The sequence below is a fragment of the Martes martes genome (assembly GCF_963455335.1).
Source record: "Martes martes genome assembly, chromosome: 2".
NCBI classification, from domain to species: Eukaryota; Metazoa; Chordata; class Mammalia; order Carnivora; family Mustelidae; genus Martes; species Martes martes.
The window spans coordinates 74,883,306-74,905,936 of NC_137889.1; the positions used below are offsets into that span (position 1 = coordinate 74,883,306).

The window sequence follows — 22,631 nt, forward strand, 5'->3', positions numbered from 1 at the left end:
TTATGGTTCTTTCCTGGCCAGCAGAATTCCATTGCTCTGCTTCAGCTGGGCTGGGCACCAGCGGCAAGAGGAGGAAGTGCCAGGGTCATCACTATTTGGTATGTACTGTGACTTCTTATCGAAGCTCCCCCTGGGACTTAAGGGGATGAAGTAGTAGTTAAACTTGGGGGCTGTGTCTCCCTAGATGCTCCTGCCAGGAAGGAGGGTGAAGGCTGAGGAGCCCTCAGCCTCTCACTTTTCCTACTTCCAGGACAACCAAACATTTCTAAGGGAGTTTCCTCACACAGAAACCCTGACTATAAAATGCCCTTTGCAGCCTCCCTGGCTGAGCTCCAGGCTGAGGCCAGCTGCCCTATCTGCCTGGATTACCTGAGAGACCCAGTGACCACTGACTGTGGGCACAACTTCTGTAGCTCCTGCATCCACCAGCGCTGGGAAGACCTACAGGACATCCTCCCTTGTCCCGTCTGCTTCCACCGTCTGACAGGAACTTCAAGAGGAACGTGCAGTTAAGTCATGTGACCGATTTGGTCCAGCAGCTTCCCGCCAGGAGGAGCAAGAGAAGACTGCAGGAAGGGAAAGACCTGTGTGAGCAGCACGGTCAGCCTCTGACCCTGTTCTGTGAGAAGGACCTGGAGCTGCTGTGTCCCCGGTGCAAGGTCTCCTCCGGCCACCGGGGCCACCCCCTGACACCTGTCGAGCAAGCTGCGGCTGGCCACAGGAAGAACCTCAAAAGCTCCATAGAGCCCCTGAAGAAGCAGATTGAAGATGATGAGAGGGGGTTAGAAATGCAAGTCTCAGAATCATTTGAATTTCGAATGAAGATAAGAAATCAAAGGGGGAAATTACACTCTGATTTTAAACAATTTAAGAGGTTTTTTTTTTAAAGTTTTTTTTTTTTTTTTAAAGATTTTATTTATTTATTTATTTGGGGGAGAGAGAGAGAGAGGGCACGAGAGGGGAGAAGGTCAGAGGGAGAAGCTGAGCTGGGAGACTGATATGGGACTCCATCCTGGGATTCCGGGATCATGACCTGAGCCAAAGGCAGTCAAATTTAAGAGTTTTCTTAAAGAGGGGCTCCTGGGTGGCTCAGTGGGTTAAGCCTCTGCCTTTGGCTCAGGTCATGATCTCAGGGTCCTGGGATCGAGCCCCGCATGGGGCTCTCTGCACAGCGGGGAGCCTGCTTCCCCTTCTCTCTTTCTCTGCCTCTCTACTTGTGATCTCTGTCAAATAAATAAATACAATCTTTTTTAAAAAAAAGTTTTCTTAAAGAGAAGAATTCAAATTACAGATTGAAGAGAAAGCCATTCAAGAGAAACTGAATGAGAACAAAGTAAAATTCTCACAGCATGTGAGCATTCTAAAAGGCCCCTGTTTGAAATAATAGCAGATAGCTGTGTAGTCAGAACAGGAGTTGCTCCCAGGTTTTGAAACTATCTATAACCGGGGCACCTGGGGGGCCCAGTTGGTTAAGCATCTGCCTTCAGCTTAGGTCATGATTCCAGGGTCATTGGATCGAGCCTTGTGTCAGGCTTCTTGCTGGGAGCCTGCTTCTCCCTTCCACTCCCCCTCTCCTCTCTTGTGCTCTCTCCCTCTCTCTCTCAAATAAATAATCTCTTAAAAAAAAGAAAGTACCTATAACAGGTATGAAAAGCTAAATGAACTAGCATTCTTTTCATATAAATTCAAGAAAAAACATATTGGTTCTCCTGAACAGTATTTTAACCTACAGAAAATTATCAATCTGTTTAAGGTCAATTTGACTCTAGATATTGAAACTGCTCACCCCAGTCTTATTATCTCAGAAGACAGAAAAAGTGCAACATTAGGAGAGGTGAAAACAAACTTTTCTTACAATCTCAGCAACTTTACTTTTTTACCAGCTGTCCTGAGTCTCCAGAGGGTTGTTTCTGGCAGGCATTATTGGCAGGTGGAAGTAAGAGGAAAATGGTCAATGGGCTGTAGGTGTCTATACGAATCTTTTCCCAGAAATGCAATGACTTCTCCATCCCCAAAAGATGGATGCTAGTAAATCCAGTTCTGTCTGGTCCAATAAAGTCCAGGCGGATTGACATTTTTCTGGACTACGAGTTGGGGAAGGTTTAATTTGAATAACAGTTCTCATATCTATACTTAACACTGATACATTTAGGGAAGAATTTAGGGCTTATGTCTTCTTTTTTTTTTTTAATTTAGGGCTTATTTCTATATTAAACCTACTTCAGACCTTACAATATAGTAACTCATGAATAAAGAAATACCTGGGGACTTTCGCAGGTTGATATTTTTCTTTCTGTTATTCACACATGCCACTTGGAATGTTAATTATATAATTACTAATTGTTGGAATGATATGATCCCAAGAATTATGGTAATTTGCGCTTCGGTTGCATGTGGGTTTTACCTTTTTAAAAATGATTCTATATTCACAAGAAATTGCAAAGATAGTGCAGTGCGTTGTGTTAACACCTAAAAGATAGTCATCTCTCTGAGAGATAGTGCCTCTCTCTTGCAGTAACTATGATGTATTACTTAGCAGGAATACTTCATATGAGTGGTGCAGGAAACAAATGCAAAGTGCTTTTGTAATCCCAAAGTCAAATATATAAAAATTACAGGTTTTGGGATGCCTGGCTGACTCAGTTCACAGTACATGTGACTTGATCTCGAGGTTGTGAGTTCGAAGCTCAAGTTGAGGATAGAGTTTACTTAATAAAAATTTTTTTACATTATCTTTTCAAATTTTCATAAGTGCATTTGCAACATTTATAATTTTCCTATGTATTTTCCATTCCTAGAAATTCACCAGTTCATTGAATCAGTATTAAATTCTGTGCTTTACAATATACTGAAGAAAATGGTCTTCTACTTTTGGTATTGTTAGATTTGGAAAAGCCTATTTTTTATTTTACTTTATGTTATTTTATGTTATGTTAATTTATGTTATGTTATGTCATGTTATTTTATTTTATTTTTTTGAGAAGCCCATTTAATGCCAGAAGGTTTTAGAGCACTTTTGCAGAATCCAGTGTGTATAGACCTTATCTTATTAATTAGTGGCCAGGATTACAACCTAAGCAAATTTATAAATACTCTTAAGGTACAAAAGTACCACAGTCAGTTTTTCATTTTGTCTTTGTTTATACAAGGTATTTACAGAATTCTGTTTATTTTGCCTTGTCTTGCATTTTTGAAAACCAGGTTCATATATAACCTCAAAATACCACATACTTGTGTTATATTACATTATGTTAAACTGTCATTTTAGAAAATACTTATATTTGGAATCCTATATGTGTATTGTTTATAATCTTGGTAATAAAGAGTTTTATTTTGTGGGGGTCCTGGGTGGCTCAGTCTGTTGGGCCTGGGACTCTTGATTTAGGCTTGGTTAGTGATCTCAGGTTATGGGATAGAGCTCCTTTTCTGGCTCTGTGGTCAACATAGCATCTACTTGTCCCTCGGGGCCCCTCCCCCCACACTCTCTCTCTCCAAAAGAGAGAAAATCTGTGAAAAAATTTCATTTTGTATATTTGTAGTTTATGTCTATAATTTGAGGAAGATGCTCAGGAGAGTTTTTAGAACCCCTTTCTCTTCTTCCTTTCTTTTTTTTTTTTTTAAAGATTTTATTTATTTGACAGAGAGAGACAGCGGGAGAGGGAACACAAGCAGGGGGAGTAAAAGAGGGGAGAGGGAGAAGCAGGCTGCCCACTGAGCAGGGAGCCCAATTTGGGTTTCTATCCCAGAACCCTGGGACCATGACCTGAGCGAAAGTCGCTTAACGACTGAGCCACTCAGGTGCCCCTGGATCCTTTTGGTTGAGGTAGGAGGAACCCCTACATTGATTAGGACAGTGTGTAGCGCTTATCTCAGCTGCTTGGCAAGATAAAACATCCTACTTTTTCATGTAAAGTGTGGATCTGAAGGGCACTGCTCTAGTACTCCACCCAGCAATTTAACTCTATGCATCACATGTGTGATCTCTCAGCACTGTCACTGCAACTAGAAAGGGCATTAGAATGACCCACTGAGGCTGAAAAGCCAACAGCAGGAGGTGACACGCATTTTCAGTTACTCCATTTTCTAAAATTAATTGCAAAGCCCCACTTATCTGGAAGGTGGCTGGAAAGAATACATTAGTATGAGGTGAAAAGCTATCATTTGCCACAATTCTTGATTTCCAATTAGACATCAGTGAAATTCCCATTAATAGTGCTAGAATTTGCTAAATTAAAACTCTCCAATTATAACTTGTGAATAGATTGACACTGAAACTGGTAATAGTTTTGGCTTCATTTGACAGCAGTTACTCAATAACTTCACCCACATCAGAAATGTTTCTTTTTAAGTAAAATAAGCATTAAAACACTTTTCAGTGGGAGAATTATAAAGCATTATTATAATGAAATCCTGGTGAGTCATTAGAAGAGTTGTTGAAAGTAATGTCCAAACAGATTGGAATGAGAGGGGAAAAAAAATCTCTTAATTGGCCAAGGCTTCTGTGGGTAAGGAACCCAGGAGCTACTTAAATGACATGATAAAGGCCAGGGGTAAGGTTGAGTTAAAGTTAGAGCGAAAACACAGGGGCAGTTCTCCTTTGCCTCGTTTTGATAAGCACAAAATTCATTCACCATGGTTAATTAAATAACACAACATACAGTTACCACAGTGTGTGTGTGTATGTGTATGTGTGTGTGTGTGTGTGTGTGTATACACGCAAATTATATATATATAATTTTTTAAAGATTTTATTTATTTGAGAGAGAACAGGAGGGGGGAGGGGCAGAGGGAGCAGTACAAGCAGACTCCCTGCTGAGCAGGGAGCCCCATGTGGGGCTGGGTCCCAGGACCTGGAGATCATCATGACCTGAGCCAAGGGCTGATGTTTAACAGACTGAGCCACCCAGGCATCTCTACAGTCAGCACAGTATATTAACTGTAATTCCATAAAGTTCAAACTATATGGACCCTCAGGGCAGGGTCTCCAGCCACAGAGGATGACTCTAAACTCTTGAAACTGAAAGGCATTTGCTCACTGGATTTCAGAATTGCCTGGAACCAGTGACCCTTAAGAACTTCAGCACAAGTGTGTGTGGCCACAATCCTGGTCTTCTGCCCAGCACACTCTCTCAACAGTGGAACTCCTAATTTTAGCTGTTTTTGCAATCTGGATAGGTCAAGCCCTCCCAAATCATAAAATTCTCTTCCTTTTTTTCTTCCCTCAGTTTACTTTTTTCCTCTCCATTTTTCTGTAAGCGGCAAGAAGGGAACCGGGTTGTCCCTTCAGTACATTGCTTGGCAATCTCAGCTAAGTATTCAGGTTCATCACTTTCAAGTTCTGCTTTCCGCACAACTGGAGGACACATTCAGCCATGTTTTCCCCTGCTGTATGACAAGAATTAACTTTCCTCCAGTTTAGAATAACCTGTTCCTCAAATCCTTTTTTAAAAATTTTAACTTAATTTTTATTTTATTATCATTATTATTTGAAAAAAGTTTTGTTTTTGTTTTTTTAATTTATTTCACAGACAGAGACACAGCGAGAGAGGGAACACAAGCAGGGGGAGCAGCAGAAGGAGAGGGAGAAGCAGGCTTCCTGCAGAACAGGGAGCCCAATGTGGGGCTTGATCCCAGGACCCTGGGATCATGACCTGAGCCAAAGGCAGACACTTAATGACTGAGCCACCCAGGCGCCCCCAAAAAAGTTTTTTTTTTTTTTTAAAGATTTTCGTTAGTTATTTGACAGACAAAGATCACAAGCAGGCAGAGAGAGATGAGGAAGCAGGCTCCCTGCCAAGCAGAGAGCCCGATGCGGGGCAGAGGCTTTAACCCACTGAGCCACCCAGGCGCCCCTTATCATTATTTTTGAAAATAGACTCCATGCCCAGCATGGAGCCCAACACGGGGCTTGAACTTGTGACCCTGAGATCAAGACCTGATCTGAGATCAAGAGTTGGACCCTTGGGATGCCTGGGTGGCTCAGTGGGTTAAGCATCTCCCTTCCACACAGGTCACGATCCCAGAGTCCTGCTCAGTGGGGATCCTGCTTGCTCTCCCTGCTTGTGTTCTATCTCTGACAAATAAGTAAATAAAATCTTAAAAAAACAAAAAGAAGAGTTGGATTCTTAATCCAGGTGCCCCTTTTATTTTAAATTTTAACCTTTAAGTGTTCTCCACACCCAACATGGCTCAATCACAAACCCCAAGATCAAGAATACCGATGGAGCCAGCCAGGTACCCCCTCCTCAAATCCTTCTGAACTCTCACCAAAGCAGCTTTAACTTTCATGTTCCCACTAATATTCCTCTTATGACATATATATATGACAGAATATATATACATATACATATACATATACATATACATATACATATACATACATATATATATGTGTGTGTGTGTGTGTGTGTATTCTCCCTGCTGGGTTGGCTAATCCCATTGTCTGTAATATGAGTTACTGTACAGATTTATACCCCAGGGAAAAACGGTCTTGATGAAATTGACTTCGACAATTGTTCCACATTGTCCTAGAATAGGTGATTTGAAGAATTGATATCTTTGTATCCTCTTCAAACTGTAACCTCAAAGCAAACGGCTACCAGGATTTATTACTCGGTTGACCCTTTTTCAGTGACTTCATAAGTGATCTGGCAGCAAAGTCACTTAAATACTAGTGTGTGTTTATTTACTTTCCTTTACTTACTTATTCTGTTCTTGGCACTGAGATTGACAAGAATCAGCTGTGACTCTACACCAGTTTTCGGCTTGCCAGGGCTCATGAACAGGGACATTCCCCCATTAAAATTCTGTGGTTTTAAAGGGGGGCAGTGAGGAGGAAGGCATAAACGCAGGGGCCCTAAGCAAGGTGGTGAGAAGAGGCAGTGATACAGTTTCAAGCTAATGCCCATGGGACTTGCTGTTGGTTTGATTGGTGGGGGTTAAGGAGTTGGAGGATTCAAACATGCTTCCAAGGATTTCTACATTTGCTATTAGTCCAATGGAAGGTCCACCACTGAGATGTGGAGATGAATAGTTTTCTGATGTGGCAGAGGAGCTTGGTGGTAAATCAAGTGACATTGTTATAACATTTTTAAAAAATATATTTTTTTAATTTATTTGACAGACAGAGATCACAAGTAGGCAGAGTGCCTGGAAGAGAGAGAGGGGGAAGCAGGCTCCCTGCTGAGCAGAGAGCCTGATGCGGGGCTCGATCCCAAGACCCTGGGATCCGACCTGAGCCGAGGGCAGAGGCTTTAACCCACTGAGCCACCCAGGCATCCTTGTTTTCACATTTGAGGCAAATATTTTTAAAGACCCTGAGGCAGGGCAGAGTGTGAGTGGCTGGAGCCAAGGCAGTGGGGAATTGCTGTTCTCCAGTCCTGTATTTCCAGCTCCTATGATGGTGCCTGGTTAGTAATAATTGCTCAATAAATATCTGAGGTATTTGTTTTTATTTATTTATTTCAAATAATCTCTATGGCCAATGTGGGGCTCGAACACATGACCCCGAGATCAAGGGGTCTACCAACTGAGCCAGCCAGGAACCCCTACTTGAGGCATTTGTCAAGTAATTAGTTAAGTATGGAATATATAAATCTCATACACCAAAATGGTACATTGCACACCTTACTAATTGATTTTGTCTTCCTGGTGTGGCTTATTAGTCCCACATTCCCTCCTCTTTACTATAAGGGTTGATTCAGCTCATAGCTGTCATTACAACAAAGAAACAGTAAAATTGGGACACCTGGGTGGCTCAGTTGTTAAGCACCTGCCTTTGGCTCTGGTCATGATCCCAGTGTCCTGGGATCAAGTCCCACATCTGGCTCCCTGCTCTGCGGGGAGTCTGCTTCTCCCTCTCCCACTCCCCCTGCTTGAGTTCCCTCTCTCACTGTCTCTCTATCCTAGCTCTCTCTATCAAATAAATAAATACAATCTTAAAAAAAAATAAACATGGGGCGCCTGGGTGGCTCAGTGGGTTAAGCGTCTGCCTTCAGCTCAGGTCATGATCTCAGGGTCCTGGGACTGAGCCCCGCATCAGGCTCTCTGCTCAGCAGGGAGACTGCTTCCCCCCCTCTCTACCTGCCTCTCTGCCTACTTGTGATCTCTCTCTGTCAAATAAATAAATAAAATCTTTAAAAAAAACCAACAACAGTAAAATCGTCTCTTCTCTGCCAACCACTACCACCTCCCATCTCCAGGATAGATCTTATTTATCCAAAAGAGAATGTATTTACCATGTGAGGAAAAAAAAAAAAACCTGCATTCATGAACCCAAATAAAAACTCAATTCTTGGCAGTAATATGTAAAATCCACATGATGCACTGAGGAGGACCCGACATCACACATTTAGTATTCCTGCCTAAAATTCTTAACCTTTACCTGACGAATTCATCAGACAGTTCCAACTATGTGGGATGGTTCACAAAATAAGTAGTTTGAATTCTTCAAAAGTGTCAATATTACGAAAGATATAGAAAAACTGAAGAACTCTTCCCAATCAAAGGAGAATAAAAAGGGCAACTGAATGGTATTTGTGATCCTATATTGGGTCCTGGATCAGGAAAAAAATCTGTACAGAGCATTATTGGGACGACTCAGGAAATGTAAATAGGGACTCTATTTTCAATTATGATGTAACAGATTGTATCAGTGCTAAATTTTTTTTTAAGATTTTTTATTTATTTATTTGTCAGAGGGAGAGAGAGAGAGAGAGCGAGCGCACTGGCAGACGGAGGCAGAGGGAGAAGCAGGCTCCCCGCTGAGCAAGGAGCCCAATGTGGGACTCGATCCCAGGATGCTGGGATCATGACCTGAGCGGAAGGCAGCTGCTCAACCAACTGAGCCACCCAGGCGTCCCTCAGTGCTAAATTTCTTACATGGTAACTGCACTGTGGTTAGCCAGGAGCACATCCTTATTCTTAGCACATAATCTATTGAAGCGTTTGTCTTCTCCAATGGTTCATAAAAGAAAAATAAAGCTCTGAATAAACAGAGAGATAAAGGATGGGGCAAAATAAAAGCAGTCCCATCTAAATGAAGAATATACTATGGTCACTAGACTCCTCTTGTAACATTTCTGTGGGTGAAATCATCCCAAAATGAAAACTATTGGGATGCTTGGGTGGCTCAGTCAGTTAATCGTCTGCTTTCAGCTCAGGTCATGATCCCAGGGTGCTGGAGTGTAAGGGCCTGGTTAGCCAGAGGAACTTAGTAGCAAACCCCGATATAGGGGCGGGCCAGGCCGGATGGAGACATGGAGTCAGTGGGGCGCGCATATATTTACTGTGGTGAGTTGAAATCCCATTGGCCACCTGTGTGTGGGCGGGGCTCAACCACCTATATAAAGGTTGGTCTGTGAGGCTGACGGGGGAGTAGTAGGAGCAGTTAGAATAGCCCTTGGTATAGCAGTTAGAGTAGCCGTTGGGATACCGTTAGGTATCCTAACTACCGTTAGGGTAGTCGTCAGAGTGATAGTTGTCGGGAGCCGTTAGGGTAGTCGTGGGAGCGTCGTGGTTGTCCTGGTCCTCGTAGCCGCCAGCAGCCTCACCGCCACCAGCAGCCTCACCGCCACCAGCGGCCTCGCTGCCTCGAGCTGCGGCGCCGCCAGGAGCGGCCTGGGGGAGCGGCATCATGGGGAGCAGAGTCTGTGTCATTGGGGTTGTCGTCCTAGTAGTTGCCTCTTCGTGGTCGAGAGCCGCCTTGTCCGGAGCAGCCTCCTTGGGGGAGCGGCCTCGTCAGGGGTCATCCTCGTCGCCTCTTCGTAAGAGACGGCCCCTACCAGTTGGTTTGATTTTTGATGCTTGGCTCGAAATAAAGCTTTACTTGACTTTCGCTTTGCATCAGTCTCGTTCCTTTGATCACGGACCCTAACAGGGGTAGAGCCCTGTATCAGGCTCCTTGCTCAGCGGGGAGCCTGCTTCTGCTTCTCCCCCTGCCTGCTGTTCCCCCTTCTTGTGCTCTCTCTCTCTCCTTATGACAAATAAAGAAATAAAATCTTAAAGAAAAAAAGACAAAATTAAAAATATTTTAGGAGTGAAAAAAATCCCAATCTTCCCTTTAACATGGGAAATACTTCTTTTCAAAGACAACTGTAAAGGACAGGTAGGATTTTAGGAATTAGCACGGTGGCATATATAATATCTATGCATTGCTATGTCTTGAAAACAACATGCCATACACCTTATTTCTTCTGTGTTCACGTTGAGATTTCTGGTTTTTAGATTTTTAAAAAAAAAGATTTTATTTATTTAACTGACAGAGACACAGCAAGAGAGGAAACACAAGCAGGGGGAATGGGAGAGGGAGAAGCAGGCTTCCTGCTGAGCAGGGAACCTGATGCGGGGCTTAATCCCAGGACCCTGAGATCATGACCTGAGCCGAAGGCAGATGCTTAATGACTGAGCCACCCAGGTGCCCTGGGTTTTTAAAATTTTTAAAATTATTTATTTATTTATTTGAAAGAGAGAGAGAGCATGAGCAGGTAGGAGGGGAGGAAGGAGAGGGAGAAGCAGGCTCCTGGCTCATCAGGGAGCCTTATGCAGGCCTTGATCCCAGCCCTGAGCTGAAGGTAGATGCTTAATGGACTGAGCCACCCAGGTGCCTGAGACTTCTGTTTTAGTGACAAATAACAACTTGGTTTCCATAAAACCTGAAATTATTGGTTTTCCATTCTTGCTTATAGTTTTGAATATTCTATTGGTGTGTAAAGTTGGTAGCAATTTAGAAAATTGCAGTGAAATAGTTTTTGGTTGTATGAGTGCCATAAGTAAGCATGCATAATATTTAATACTTTAAAAAGGATAAAACAAAAGCCAAATAAACAAGTGGGACTACGTCAAACTAAAAGAAAGCTTCTGTATGGCAAAGGAACAACAAAATGAAAGGCAACCTATTGAATGGGAGAAAACATTTGCAAATCATATATCTGATAAGGGGTTAATATCTAAAATATATAATGAAGTCACAAACTCAATCTGATTCAAAAAATGGGCAGAGGAACTGAATAGACATGTTTCAAAGAAGATATCTAAATGGACAACAGGTACATGAAAAAATGCTCAACATCAGTAATCATCAGGGAAATGCAAATCAAAACCACAGTGAGATGGAGGACCTGGGCAGCTCAGTTGGTTAGTGTCCAACTCTTGGTTTCCTCTCAAGTTGAGGTCTCAGGGTGGTGACACCGATCCCCGAGACAGGCTCCTCACCCAGCACAGAGTCTGCTTAAGACTTTCTCTTCCTCTTCCTCTCCTCCGCACTTTCTCTCAAATAGATAAATCTTTAAACAAACAAACAAACCACAATGAAGTATCACCTCACACCTGTTAGCATGGTTATCAAGAAGAAAGGGATAAGTGTTGGTGAGTAAACAGAACTATGTGCACTGTTGGTGGGAATGTAAATTGCTGCAGCCACCATGGAAAACAGTAGGGAGGTTCTTCCCCAAATTAAAAATAGATCTACTAGGTGATCTAGTAATTAAACTCCTGGGTATTTATCTGAAGGAAATGAAATCACATTCTTGAGGAGACATCTGCACTCCCACTTTCATTGTAGCATGATTTACAATAGCCGACACATGGAAAGAACCTAAGTGTCCATCAACAGGTAAACAGATGAAGAAAATGTGATATGTATGCATATATATATATCACCCACACAATGAAATATTCAGCCACCAAAGGGGAAGGAAATCCTGCCACTTGCAACAACATGGATAGATTTTGAGGGCATTATGCTTAATGAAATATGTCAGACAGGGAGCACCTGGGTGGCTCAGTAGGTTAAGTGTCTGCCTTTGGCTTGAGTCATGATCCTAGGCTCCTGGGATCGAGCCCTACATTGGGCTGCCTGCTGAGCAGGGAGCCTGCCATCTCCCTCTCCCTCTTCCTCTGCCCCTCTTGTCCCCACCTATGCTCTCTCTGTCAAATAAATAAAATCTTAAAAAAAAACCGAAATATGTTGGACAAAGACAATATTGTATGATCTCACTTATTTGTGGAATCTAAACAAAGCAAAACAAAACAAAACAAAAAAAACCCTCTAGTTACAGACAATAGATTGGCAATTGCTAGAAGTGGGAAGGGTAGGCAAAATGGATAAATGTGATCAAAAGGTACAAACTTCCAGTTATAAACAAGTCCTGGGGATAATATATAGTATGATGACTATAGTTAACTGTATTGTTTTTTAAATATTTTATTTATTTATTTGACAGAGAGAGAGATCACAAGTAGGCAGAGAGGCAGGCAGAAAGAGAGGAGGGGAAGCAGGCTCCCTGCTGAGCAGAGAGCCCAATGCGATGCAGGGCTTGATCCCAGGACCCTGGGATCATGACCTGAGCTGAAGGCAGAGGCTTTACCCACTGAGCCACCCAGGCGCCCCATACAGTTAACTGTATTGTATATCTGAAAGTTACTAAAGCAGTAAATCTGAAAAGTTCTCATCTCACACACATTTGTAACTATGTGTACTGATGGATGTTGACTAAAACTTACTGTGGTAATCACTGCAATATATAAATATATCAAATCATTACGTTGTATACCGAAAACGAGTACAATATTACATACTAATTATATCTCCATAAAAAAATATAAAAAGGACAAGTCTAAGTTGTAAAAAAGAAAAGCAAACCCATAAAATAATATATATAAGATCATCCCATCTCATTTATATGCATATACATATACATACATATAATATAGAAATATAGTTACATATTTAAATGTGTGAAAACTAAAGATAGGGGGCCTGGCTGGCTCAGTCAGAGGAATATATGACTCTTGATCTTGAGATTATGAATTCAAGTCCACTTTGGGTTTAGAGTTTACTAAAAAAAATAATAAAAGTAAAAAAAAGTAATGATGCAGAAACATACAGGAAAGATAATAGGAGCTAACATCGGGGAAGATGACACAATATCGTTTTGATCTTATACATTTCTGTATCATTTGATTTTTTAAATATGCATACTTCAGTCTATGGTAAATTTTAAAAAAATGTTTAAAAAGGTATTAGGTTAACAAACTGACTTCCCACTCCATATGTATAGGATATCATTTCCACAGTTTTTGGTGCTCAGGAGAATGTTACTGAAACTCATTTAATTTTCTTGGTTGCTTCATTTTCGTTTGGTTGGTTGTGTGGGGGACCTTGCCAGCTCATTGTATATGGTAATTCAGGGAAGGCTAATCTCTTAACTTTTAGTTTTCCCCTTTATCTTCATCCTTGGCTCCCAATCTCTCCCACCCAGGCACTCACACCAGTATACTTGATAAACTATTTTAAATATGCATGCATCCTGGTGAAATACAAAGTATTACTTTGTGTCACTATGGCTGCTTGGTGGCTACTGATTTTTACTGCTATGCTTGGTTTATCTATACATATCATTTAGGAATCATCCACGTATATTGTAGGGAGAGGCTTTTTTTAAAAATTACTGAAATACAGGCCTACTAATGATTATTTTTTTTTTAGAGATTTTATTTTTAAGTGATCTCTACACCCAAAGTGGGGCTTGAACCCACAACTCTGAGACCAAGAGTTGTGCACTCTGCCGACTGAGTCAGCCAGGTGCCCCTAGGCCTATTATTTGTTTTTACAGTACAAAACATAAAATATATTTTGTCATCTATGATCTATTAGTATTCACGAATGACAATGTTTCATTTTAAGTGGCTGATTTAATCATTTTTCCTGGTTTAGCAGCATAATACGGTTAAACCACAAGCAATGAATTCCTGCTGATTTCTAACATACAGAATCCTGTGTTCACATGCAGAAAACGATCTATTTTCCTTGCAAAATTATTTTAGAAGCACTTTCTATTCATTTTCCATACTAGCCCTTGGAACACTGACATGAGAGACACAGTCAAATGTAGAATGCCTATATGGGTGGTGATGGAGTGATTGTTAAGAAAGGACACAGGTCACTGGTACCTGGGTGGCTCAGTTGGTTGAGCATCTGCCTTCCGCTCAGGTCAAGGTTCCAGGGTCCTGGGGTCCATCCCAGCATTAGGCTCCCTGCTCAGTGGGTAGCCTGTTTCTCCTTCTCCCTCTGACTTTCCCCCTGCTTATGCTTTTTTTTTTTTTTCCTCTCTCTGTCTCTCTCAAATAAATAAATAAAATCTTAAAAAACAAACAAAAAAAGGACACAGGTCTCTCGAAACAGGAGGCGGGGGTAGGGCGCAGGCTGTAACCTCAGGCTTATGCTCTTTGGGAAGGAAATGCCCCCCCAGGGGGCTCCACTGGAAGTGCCCATCATTGCCCCTGTGGGTGGGGGTTGGGGCAGGATACATGGTAGCTGCGCTCTTGGATTCTGAGTTAGCCTTGCCTGGGTTCTCACCCTTCTCCATCTCTTAACCTCTCTGGTCCTCAATGTTCCCATCTCTAAACTGGGAACCATAACTGCTGTGAGGGTTATGTGAGATTCGGAAACGTGTTTGGTTTGAGCAAGGACACATGTCATTTATTTCAGGTTACAGGCTGGGCCTCCTCCAGGGCCCGCCATTCCCAGAGCAGCTTCTCTCCCTGCCTCTGCCTCATGGCCCGTATGGGGGACCGTAGCCACTGTGTGGAGGAAGCCCCTATGATTCCATTCACTTTAGGTGAGGGCCAGCCACCCACCACCCAGCAAAGACCCATGAGCTTCGGACTTACTCCCCCAGGCAGTTGTGAGAGATGTGGAGGGGCTGAGCGCCCTGTGGGAAGTGCTGGGTGGAGGTGCGGGCCTCAGACCAGGGCATGCGCATGTCGCAAGACAAGGTCTTGGTTGTTGACTGCAACAACGAAAGCAATTACCGACATAGGGACTAACGGAGCTGGCTTTCTCACCTTGGCTCCGCTTATGAAAAAGGCAGTTTCGGCCACTAGAGCGTCCAAGGCACAGGCTCAGACTCTGAGGGTTCTCAGGAGCTGCAGACCTGAAACCTGCTCCTGCAGGATGCGCCACAGTCCTCGTGCTGCACAGTGCTGGACAGACGTACTGCGAGGACAGGGTGTCACTCATCACCTGAATTACATCCCTGGGTGGGGGGGTGGCGGGCAGGGGAATGATCTGGCCTCATTAGCCTTTCAGATTCAGTCTCCTCATCAGCCAAAATGGGATTGGGGAGGACTGCAAAGGCACAAGTGAGATTATGCGTGTTAACACAGCCCTCTCCACCTGGTCTGATTCAATCACGGAAGATGCCCTCCCCACCAAACAGCATCTTGGAACTGCCTCACCCGTGCCCTGGCCCCACCTTTCCTCGGAGGAGCGAGCAGACTGATGGGCGGGCCCCTAATAGCTCCACCCTCCAAGCGGTGTATATATGGGGTGCTCACACACCGTTATGGGCAGTGGCTTCTTATGCGCAGTGGTTTCGGCTGCTCCTGAGTGTGAGCCTCTTGGGTGCAAGCCTCACAGACCCATCCAGAGTCGCCTGTCCAGGTAAGCAGGGAGTTGGGAAAATGTGGGACTGGGAGAGGGGGCTGGAGAGTGGTATGAGCTGTAGTCCCCTGAGCTCCTGCCCCTGCAAGGCCAGAAATCGCACCCTGCAAGGGAATCTCATCTTGGGTTTGGTTTCTTTTAACTGACTGAGCCACCCAAGCCTCCGTTGGTTTGGTTTCTCTTAAAAGACATGCCATTTCTTATGGTTACCAGTCCCTCAGTGAGCCTTGTCCTAACTCACGTGAAAATACTGATAGTTCTTACGTTGTCCTATCCTAGGAGCAGAAAACAGGTAGACAACTGTCTGTGTGTGACAAAGCTCCCAGAGGGGCTGATCTGAAGCTGCATGTAGAATCCCCTTCCGGGAGGTCTCAGTGAGGGGCGGATTACCTGTAGGTGGGGAGTGGAGGGATTAGCGCTATGAGGCCAAGATCTCTGGTGCTCAGGTCCTGTGCAAGCTTGATCTTCTTAATCTAACCACCTGCTTGCTTACAGATGCTCAGAGGGTATAAACGAGTTGCCCAAAGACACTCAGTTTTTAAGGGAGACCCAGAAACCTGTCCAAGTTTAGTCTTTCAACAGCTTTAGCCAAGGATTGAGGAGATACTTGGTGATACAGTCATGGTGGTCATAGCATGGAGGTTATGGTTCTGTAGGGAATGCAGATTTCCAGGACCTGTGTGAATTTACAACAGTCATGGACTTAAAAGGTGAATTCATGATACTATCCTTATTGTTTTGTGACACCGTGTTAAGAGAGGTGACCCATCACAGAGTCAGGAAGGTTGGATCAAGAGAAAGTGACAAACGAATGGAGAGCTGGTGGCCTCATAGGAGAAAACTAAGGGATCTGCAGGTACAAAGGTGGTGGGGCCAGAGGGAGTTCATCCTGCTCGAAAAGGGAAGGCAGGTGACTCCTGTGGAGAGCTTGGTGGTTGGAGAAGCTGGAGCTGAGGGGAAGGATGTGGCCCTCCAGATGGGAGGGTCCTCCTGTGGGAATGGGTAATGATTAGATCCGAATGCATGGACAGCAGATGCATGGAGGCCCAAATGGGTGCTGGACTCAGTCAGAGATAGGTTCTGAGGGTCCTGAGTATGAAAAGTCTGGGGTATCATTAGTTACCATTGGTCACCTTCTATGTGCCAGGCCTGTTGCTAGGAATATTTCCTCCTTCTCTGTAAATGCTCTCTGACTTGTAAAAGATCTCGTGGTCTCCTTCTGGCTCCACTACCCTCTGTGTGCAGTCTTTCAAATCTCTGCCAGTCTCATGAGATGCAAAGAATAATCTTTCTTGTTTTTCATTCTCATGTTTCTGCATTACTAAAATGATCTGCTTCAATTTCATGATTGGCCATTTGTTTATCTTCTTTGGCCATTTTTATATCCAGATTATTCATATGTTTGTTTGAATTACTTGGTATAAGAGCTGTTTATATGTTTGGGGGAAAAAAAGATTATTACCAGCACCCCAGAAATATTTCCAATGTTTTCCCCAATTACTTGCCTATCTCTCCTCTCCAAATACTTCAATTGTGCTGAGGGTCTAACACCATTAAGTCATTTTTCCTACACACAGTCTATATTATTTTGTGCCTGGTTTTTCTTCACACAACATATCTCTGTGACTCATCCAAGTTTTGGGGTGAAGAGGAGTTAGCACCTTCCCATTGCTGATTGATGTTCCATTGTATGAATACACCACAATTCATTCATGCATTCTAATGTCAGACACTGGAGTTATTTGAAGTTTGGGCTTGTGAAAAATGTTGTCATGAACCTCCATGTAGGTCTGTTGGTGCATGTATTTTGAAGCCGTTCTGGTTCATATTTCCGATGGTTATACAGCCTGAGTAGAGTAACTGGGTCCCAAGATATGCGTGAGTTCCAAGTTGGTTACAATGCAAAACAGTTTTCTCAAGTGGTTATACCAACTCACATGCTCACCACCTGTGTATGGGTGTTTCAGTGACAGCACAGATCACCAAGACTTTATATCTTAATACCTTGAAATTCATTTTGGGAACTCTGACAATCAAGCAGAGATTGCCTTAAACCCATCAGGGTTTAAATCAGTGATTAAATTGATTAAATCAATCTATTGCTTTAAACTGATGATTAAATCAATGGACTTTTTAAGGGGTGTCCCGTTCATGACTCTCTAGGGTGTAACACTTCGCTGATACCAATTTAAAGTGTGAAGTATTTACCAGGACACATCCTCTGTGGGGTGCCCTTTAGTCCACATTTGTTCCCTCAACCCTGAGAGTTGGCTTCAGCCTTTCAGCCTATATTTCAGAATCAGTAACTGCTACTAAGGGAAAACTCCATGCCCTCTTCTGGGGATCTTGTCCCCACCAATCTTCACTAGTTGGTATCTCATCAGTGGTTATGGAGGTAGTTGTGTATATATGTGTGTGTTTCTTAGTATTTTCTCACATCGAATCCCGATCTCCAATTCCATTCTATGCATCTTGTCAAAATCACAGCTTTCTGACTTGGCAGGGTCCTCAGAGTAAATCTAATCTAGTCCAAACCACTTATGTACACAGTTGGATGTATCCTGCAGTTGAGATGCTTAAGTGAAAAGTAAATTTTGACATACTATGAATTCAGTGCTGTGGTTTAAGAAATATCTGTGTTTTATTTATTTATTTATTTTAAAGAACTTATTTATTTCTTTGACAGAGAGAGACACAGTGAGAGAGGGAACACAAGCAGGGGGAATGGGAGAGGGAGAAGGAGGCTTCCAACTGAGCAGGGAGCCTGTTGTGGGATTCAATCCCAGGACCCTGGGATCATGACCCAGGCTGAAGGCAGACGCTTAACAACTGAGCCACCCGGGCATCCCAGAAATATCTGTGTTTTAAACCAAAAAAATACCAGGTTCTCTTATTGGATCTTTGACAAGATTGAAACTATTGAAGTTGGGAATTTTATCCTTATTTACTTGATTCTCTTAGAGATGAGGATGTCATTTACTTTCCCCAGATCCCCCAGATAATGAGTAAGGGGAAATCCTACTCGGGATGGACGTTCAATTTGCAAAGTCTTTAACTTTCTGCAATGCCATGCAGCTCCCTGTGGTTGGTGTGGGTGTAGGTAGAATCCTGGGGGTGGAGAGAAGAATTGGTGGCTGCCTCAAATGTGGCAGTGAGCAGGGCCACAAATACGGTATATTTTTTTTACATGAAACAATTTTTTCTCCTCTCCAGGAATGAAGAGGCACTTTAAAGTTGTGTCTACATTCTGACCAAGAGAATTGCATAACCTGGCTTCACATCCTCCAAACTGCCAATGGCAGTTGGTTGCCCACTAACCTGTGACTGGCTGCAGCTTCCCTGGGCACCTATCTTTGTATTTGAGGCCATTTGCCTCAAAGGAATGAAACCTTCAAGATAGGAAGAACAGCAAGATCTGAGGGTGCGTCTGAGGCTTCTCAGTAGAAAGAGCCTTCAAAGCTCCAGCTCTTGAAGAAAACCCACCTCAGTCCAGGTCTTCATTCACAGCCCAATGGCAGTCCCAGCAGCCCTGGCAGGACTCCAGGCAGAAGCCAACTGTCCCATCTGTCTGGATTACCTCAGAGACCCCATCACCACCGAATGTGGGCACAACTTCTGTCGCTGCTGCATCCAGCGGTCCTGGGCTGATCTTAAGGACAGGTTCCCGTGCCCCGTGTGCCGTCACGCATGCCAGGAGAGGCACTTGAGGAGCAACACCCAGCTGGGAAGGATGATTGACATTGCCAAGCTCCTCCACGTCACCAGGACCAAGAAGAGGAGGCTGGAAGAGGAACACTTGTGTGAGAAGCACAACCAGGTCCTGACCCTCTTCTGTGAGGAGGACCTCGAGGTGTTGTGTCCCAAGTGCACACAGCCCCCTGACCACCAGGGCCACTTGGTGAGGCCTGTGGAGGAGGCCGCCTCTCATCACAGGCAGAGGCTCAGCCATTACATCAGGCAGCTGAAGAGGCAGGTGGCAGATGTTCAGAAACTAGTAGCCACCCACGATCGAAAACTCTTAGAACTGAGAGAGAAGGTGCAGTACCAGAGTCAGAAATTAACCTCTGAGTTTGAGCACCTGAACGAATGTGTAGACTGTGAGCAAGAAGCTGTTCTGGCAAGGGTAGCGGAAGAAGAGAGAGACATTCAGCAGAAACTCTGTGCGAACATCACCGCCCTTTCAGACCACGTTTTCACCGTCCGACACCTCCTAAACCAGGTGGCAGAGAGGAGTGTGATGTCGGAGGTGAAGCTGCTGACAGGTGTCAGGAGGATCCAGGACAGGTGTGCAAGCCTGAAGCCCCCAGCTCTCTATTCTTTCCAGTTAAGGACTGAAGGATGCAGTCTTCCTCCACAATACTTGGCTCTGCAGAAAGTTATACAGAAGTTTAGACAAGAGGTTACTCTGGATCCTGAGACCGCACACCCGAATCTTCTTGTCTCTGAGGATAAAAAGTCAGTGACATTTGTGAGGAGAAAGCCAGGCGTTCCTCAGAATCCAAAGAGATTTCTGATGGATCTGGTTGTGCTGGGTTCCGAGGGCTTCGATGGTGGCCGACATTACTGGGAGGTGCAGGTTGGCGACAAGCGGGAGTGGGTCGTGGGGCTTTGTAAGGACCCCCTTTCCAGGAAGGGCAAGCGGCCCCCATCAGGAGGGAACAGACGCTGGACAATTCAGCTGCGGGACTGTGGCTATGTCGCACAAGGGGCCACTCCTGTCGCTCTTGCACTGAAGGAAAAGCCCAAAGGGGTTGGCATTTATCTGGACTATGAGTTGGGGGAGATTTCCTTTTACAGTTTGAATGACAGGTCTCATATCCATTCTTTCACGGATACGTTTTCTGAAGTCCTGAAGCCTTACTTCTGTGTGGGGCATGACTCCAAACCTCTCACGATCTGTGCAGTGAGGGATTATTAACTGTGACTTGGATTCATTTTCTGTCTGTAACTTACGGACAGTGGGTGGAATATTGTACAACTATCAGTGAATGTGGTGCCAATTTTTTAATACTTTGGGACTTAAGTACATTTTCTCATTTTGTTTTCTTTTTTTAAAAAATTTTGTTTCAATAGCCAAAGAAATGTGGGGATTAACTGTTTCTGGAATTCTAAGATCAAAGTATATACGTTATAATTTTATAGCTCCAATAGATTTTTTGGTACATTTATGTATTTACATGTACATATATTGTATACATGTACACATTTTGTACACTTACTGTGTAGTCCTATATGTGAGTGCCTTTTATATGCCAGGTAGGAGAAAAGATGTAATTGTAGGGAGATGATTCTCAGTGGGTCCATCCTGTTTCTGGGTGGCAATAAGGTACTGACTGCTCCACATTATATGTTCAATGATGTTTTTATGGGGGATAGCCTTGGAAGATAGAGATGGTGTTTCCATCCAGACTATGTGAGTAATAAATCTCTTCAGATCTTTCTGGTGTGTGTGGTGTCATCAGTCCTTACAGCAAACAAAATTTTGGGTGAGGGTCCACCCTGGCTATACAACCTGGTCTTAACGTTGGTGTTCTGAGCAGACTTATGGAAATGTTAACTAACTTCTTCAGGGTTTCTCTCCTCTTTCTTTCTTTTTCTCTTTCTTTTTCCCTTTCTTCCTTCCTTCCTTCCTTCCTTCTTCCCTCCCTCCCTCTCTCTCTCTCTTTCTTTTTCTTTCTCTCTGCTGCCCAAAGCAATCATGCACTTTGAGCATTTATGCCTTTACTTGCAAATCAGCCCACCTTTAATGGGGTCTCCTCCAAGAAAAGGCTCTAGAATCCAAGTCAGAAAGAAGGAAGGAAAGACTGGAATCAGGGACAGGAAATGAAGCAGTAGAACAGAGGGCCACAATTTGACCTAATTGGCAAGTCGAAGTTTACTAAAAGAATCTATAGAACAGGTGCCTGGGTGGCTCAGTAAGTTAAGTGTCTGCCTTCCGCTCGGGTTGTGAACCCCTGGTCCTGGGATCTGGCCCGCATCAGATTCCCTGCTGAGCAGGGAGACTGCTTCTCTCTCTGCCCCTCCCTATCTGACATGCTCCCTGTCTCGCTCACTCTCTGAAATAAAAATAAAATCTTTTTAAAAAATCTATAGAACAGGCAAAAATAAAAGGGTGAGAGTCTATTTTGTGCCTCCATAACCTAGATGCTGATTTAGTGGGATCCTACTAGAATGTTAATGATGCTACTGAAAATAAAAGACATCAAAGAGGTATGCCTCATCTTAGCTATCAGGTTGCCTTGCCTAAATTCCCCATGGTCACAGCCACACGTTCGCCTAACATGCCCAACAGAAGGCATAGATGAGCTGACCCAGTGAGTAGTATAATTAAATCATTGACACAAATTGGCTTCACAAAACGGACCCCGATGAGTGCCTGACCCCAATAGATAATATGACTAAACATTAAACTAAACATTGAACGTTAAAACGGCATTTAAGAATTGAAATATATTATTGAAGATCTATGTAGAGTAGAGGTTATCCCTACTGCTTCTCTGTTTAACATGCAGATTTTGCTATCTTTAACTTGAGAAGAATGGATAGCACCTCACAGTGAATCCCTACAACCTTAATGCTGTGGTCCCACCCAGTGTTGTCATAATTGATAATTCCATCCAATCAACAACTGGTAAATATCTGGCTATTATAGATTCAGCCTGTATATTAGATTTAGGGTTTATTTCAACAGCTTACCAGCCATAACTTTCCTTCACCTCCAAAGGGCTATTATACACCTCTACCCAGCAATTCTAGCTACCTCAACAGTTTTGTCTTGGCATATAATCTTTGAGGCAAGATTTATACTACATTCAACTTTCTCTAAATCATAAATGATTTATATTTATGACATATTCCTCCAGAGATCTCTGACTACAGTCTTGGTTATTTTCTTGAGAGTTACTTGGTAATGTGAGGGCACTTCTATCCCTGATACTGTCAAGGAATAGCTATGGATAGAGGCGCCTCGGTGGCGCAGACAGTGGGCATCCAACTCTTGGTTTTGGCTGAGGTCCTGGTCTCAGGCTCATGGGATCCTGTGCTCAGCCCGAGTCTGCTTGAGAGTCTCCCTTTCCCTGTGCCCCTCCCACTCATGCTCTCTCTTTCTCTCTCAAATAAATAAATAAAATCTTTAAAAAAGAAAGAAAGAAAGAAAGAAAGAAAGAAAGAAAGAAAGAAAGAAAGAAAG

General features: G+C 43.5%; 1 protein-coding gene across 1 annotated transcript; it reads left to right on the forward strand.

The window, feature by feature from the left end:
* Nucleotides 1–303: 303 nt before the first annotated feature.
* Nucleotides 304–20,360, forward strand: LOC308338289 (tripartite motif-containing protein 75-like; the record flags this gene model as incomplete). The annotated part of the gene is given in 4 exon segments (XM_080796323.1): nt 304–475; nt 478–794; nt 9,496–9,764; nt 18,950–20,360. Coding segments are annotated over 4 exon segments (2,169 nt in total).
* Between the last annotated feature and the right edge of the window lie 2,271 nt (nt 20,361–22,631).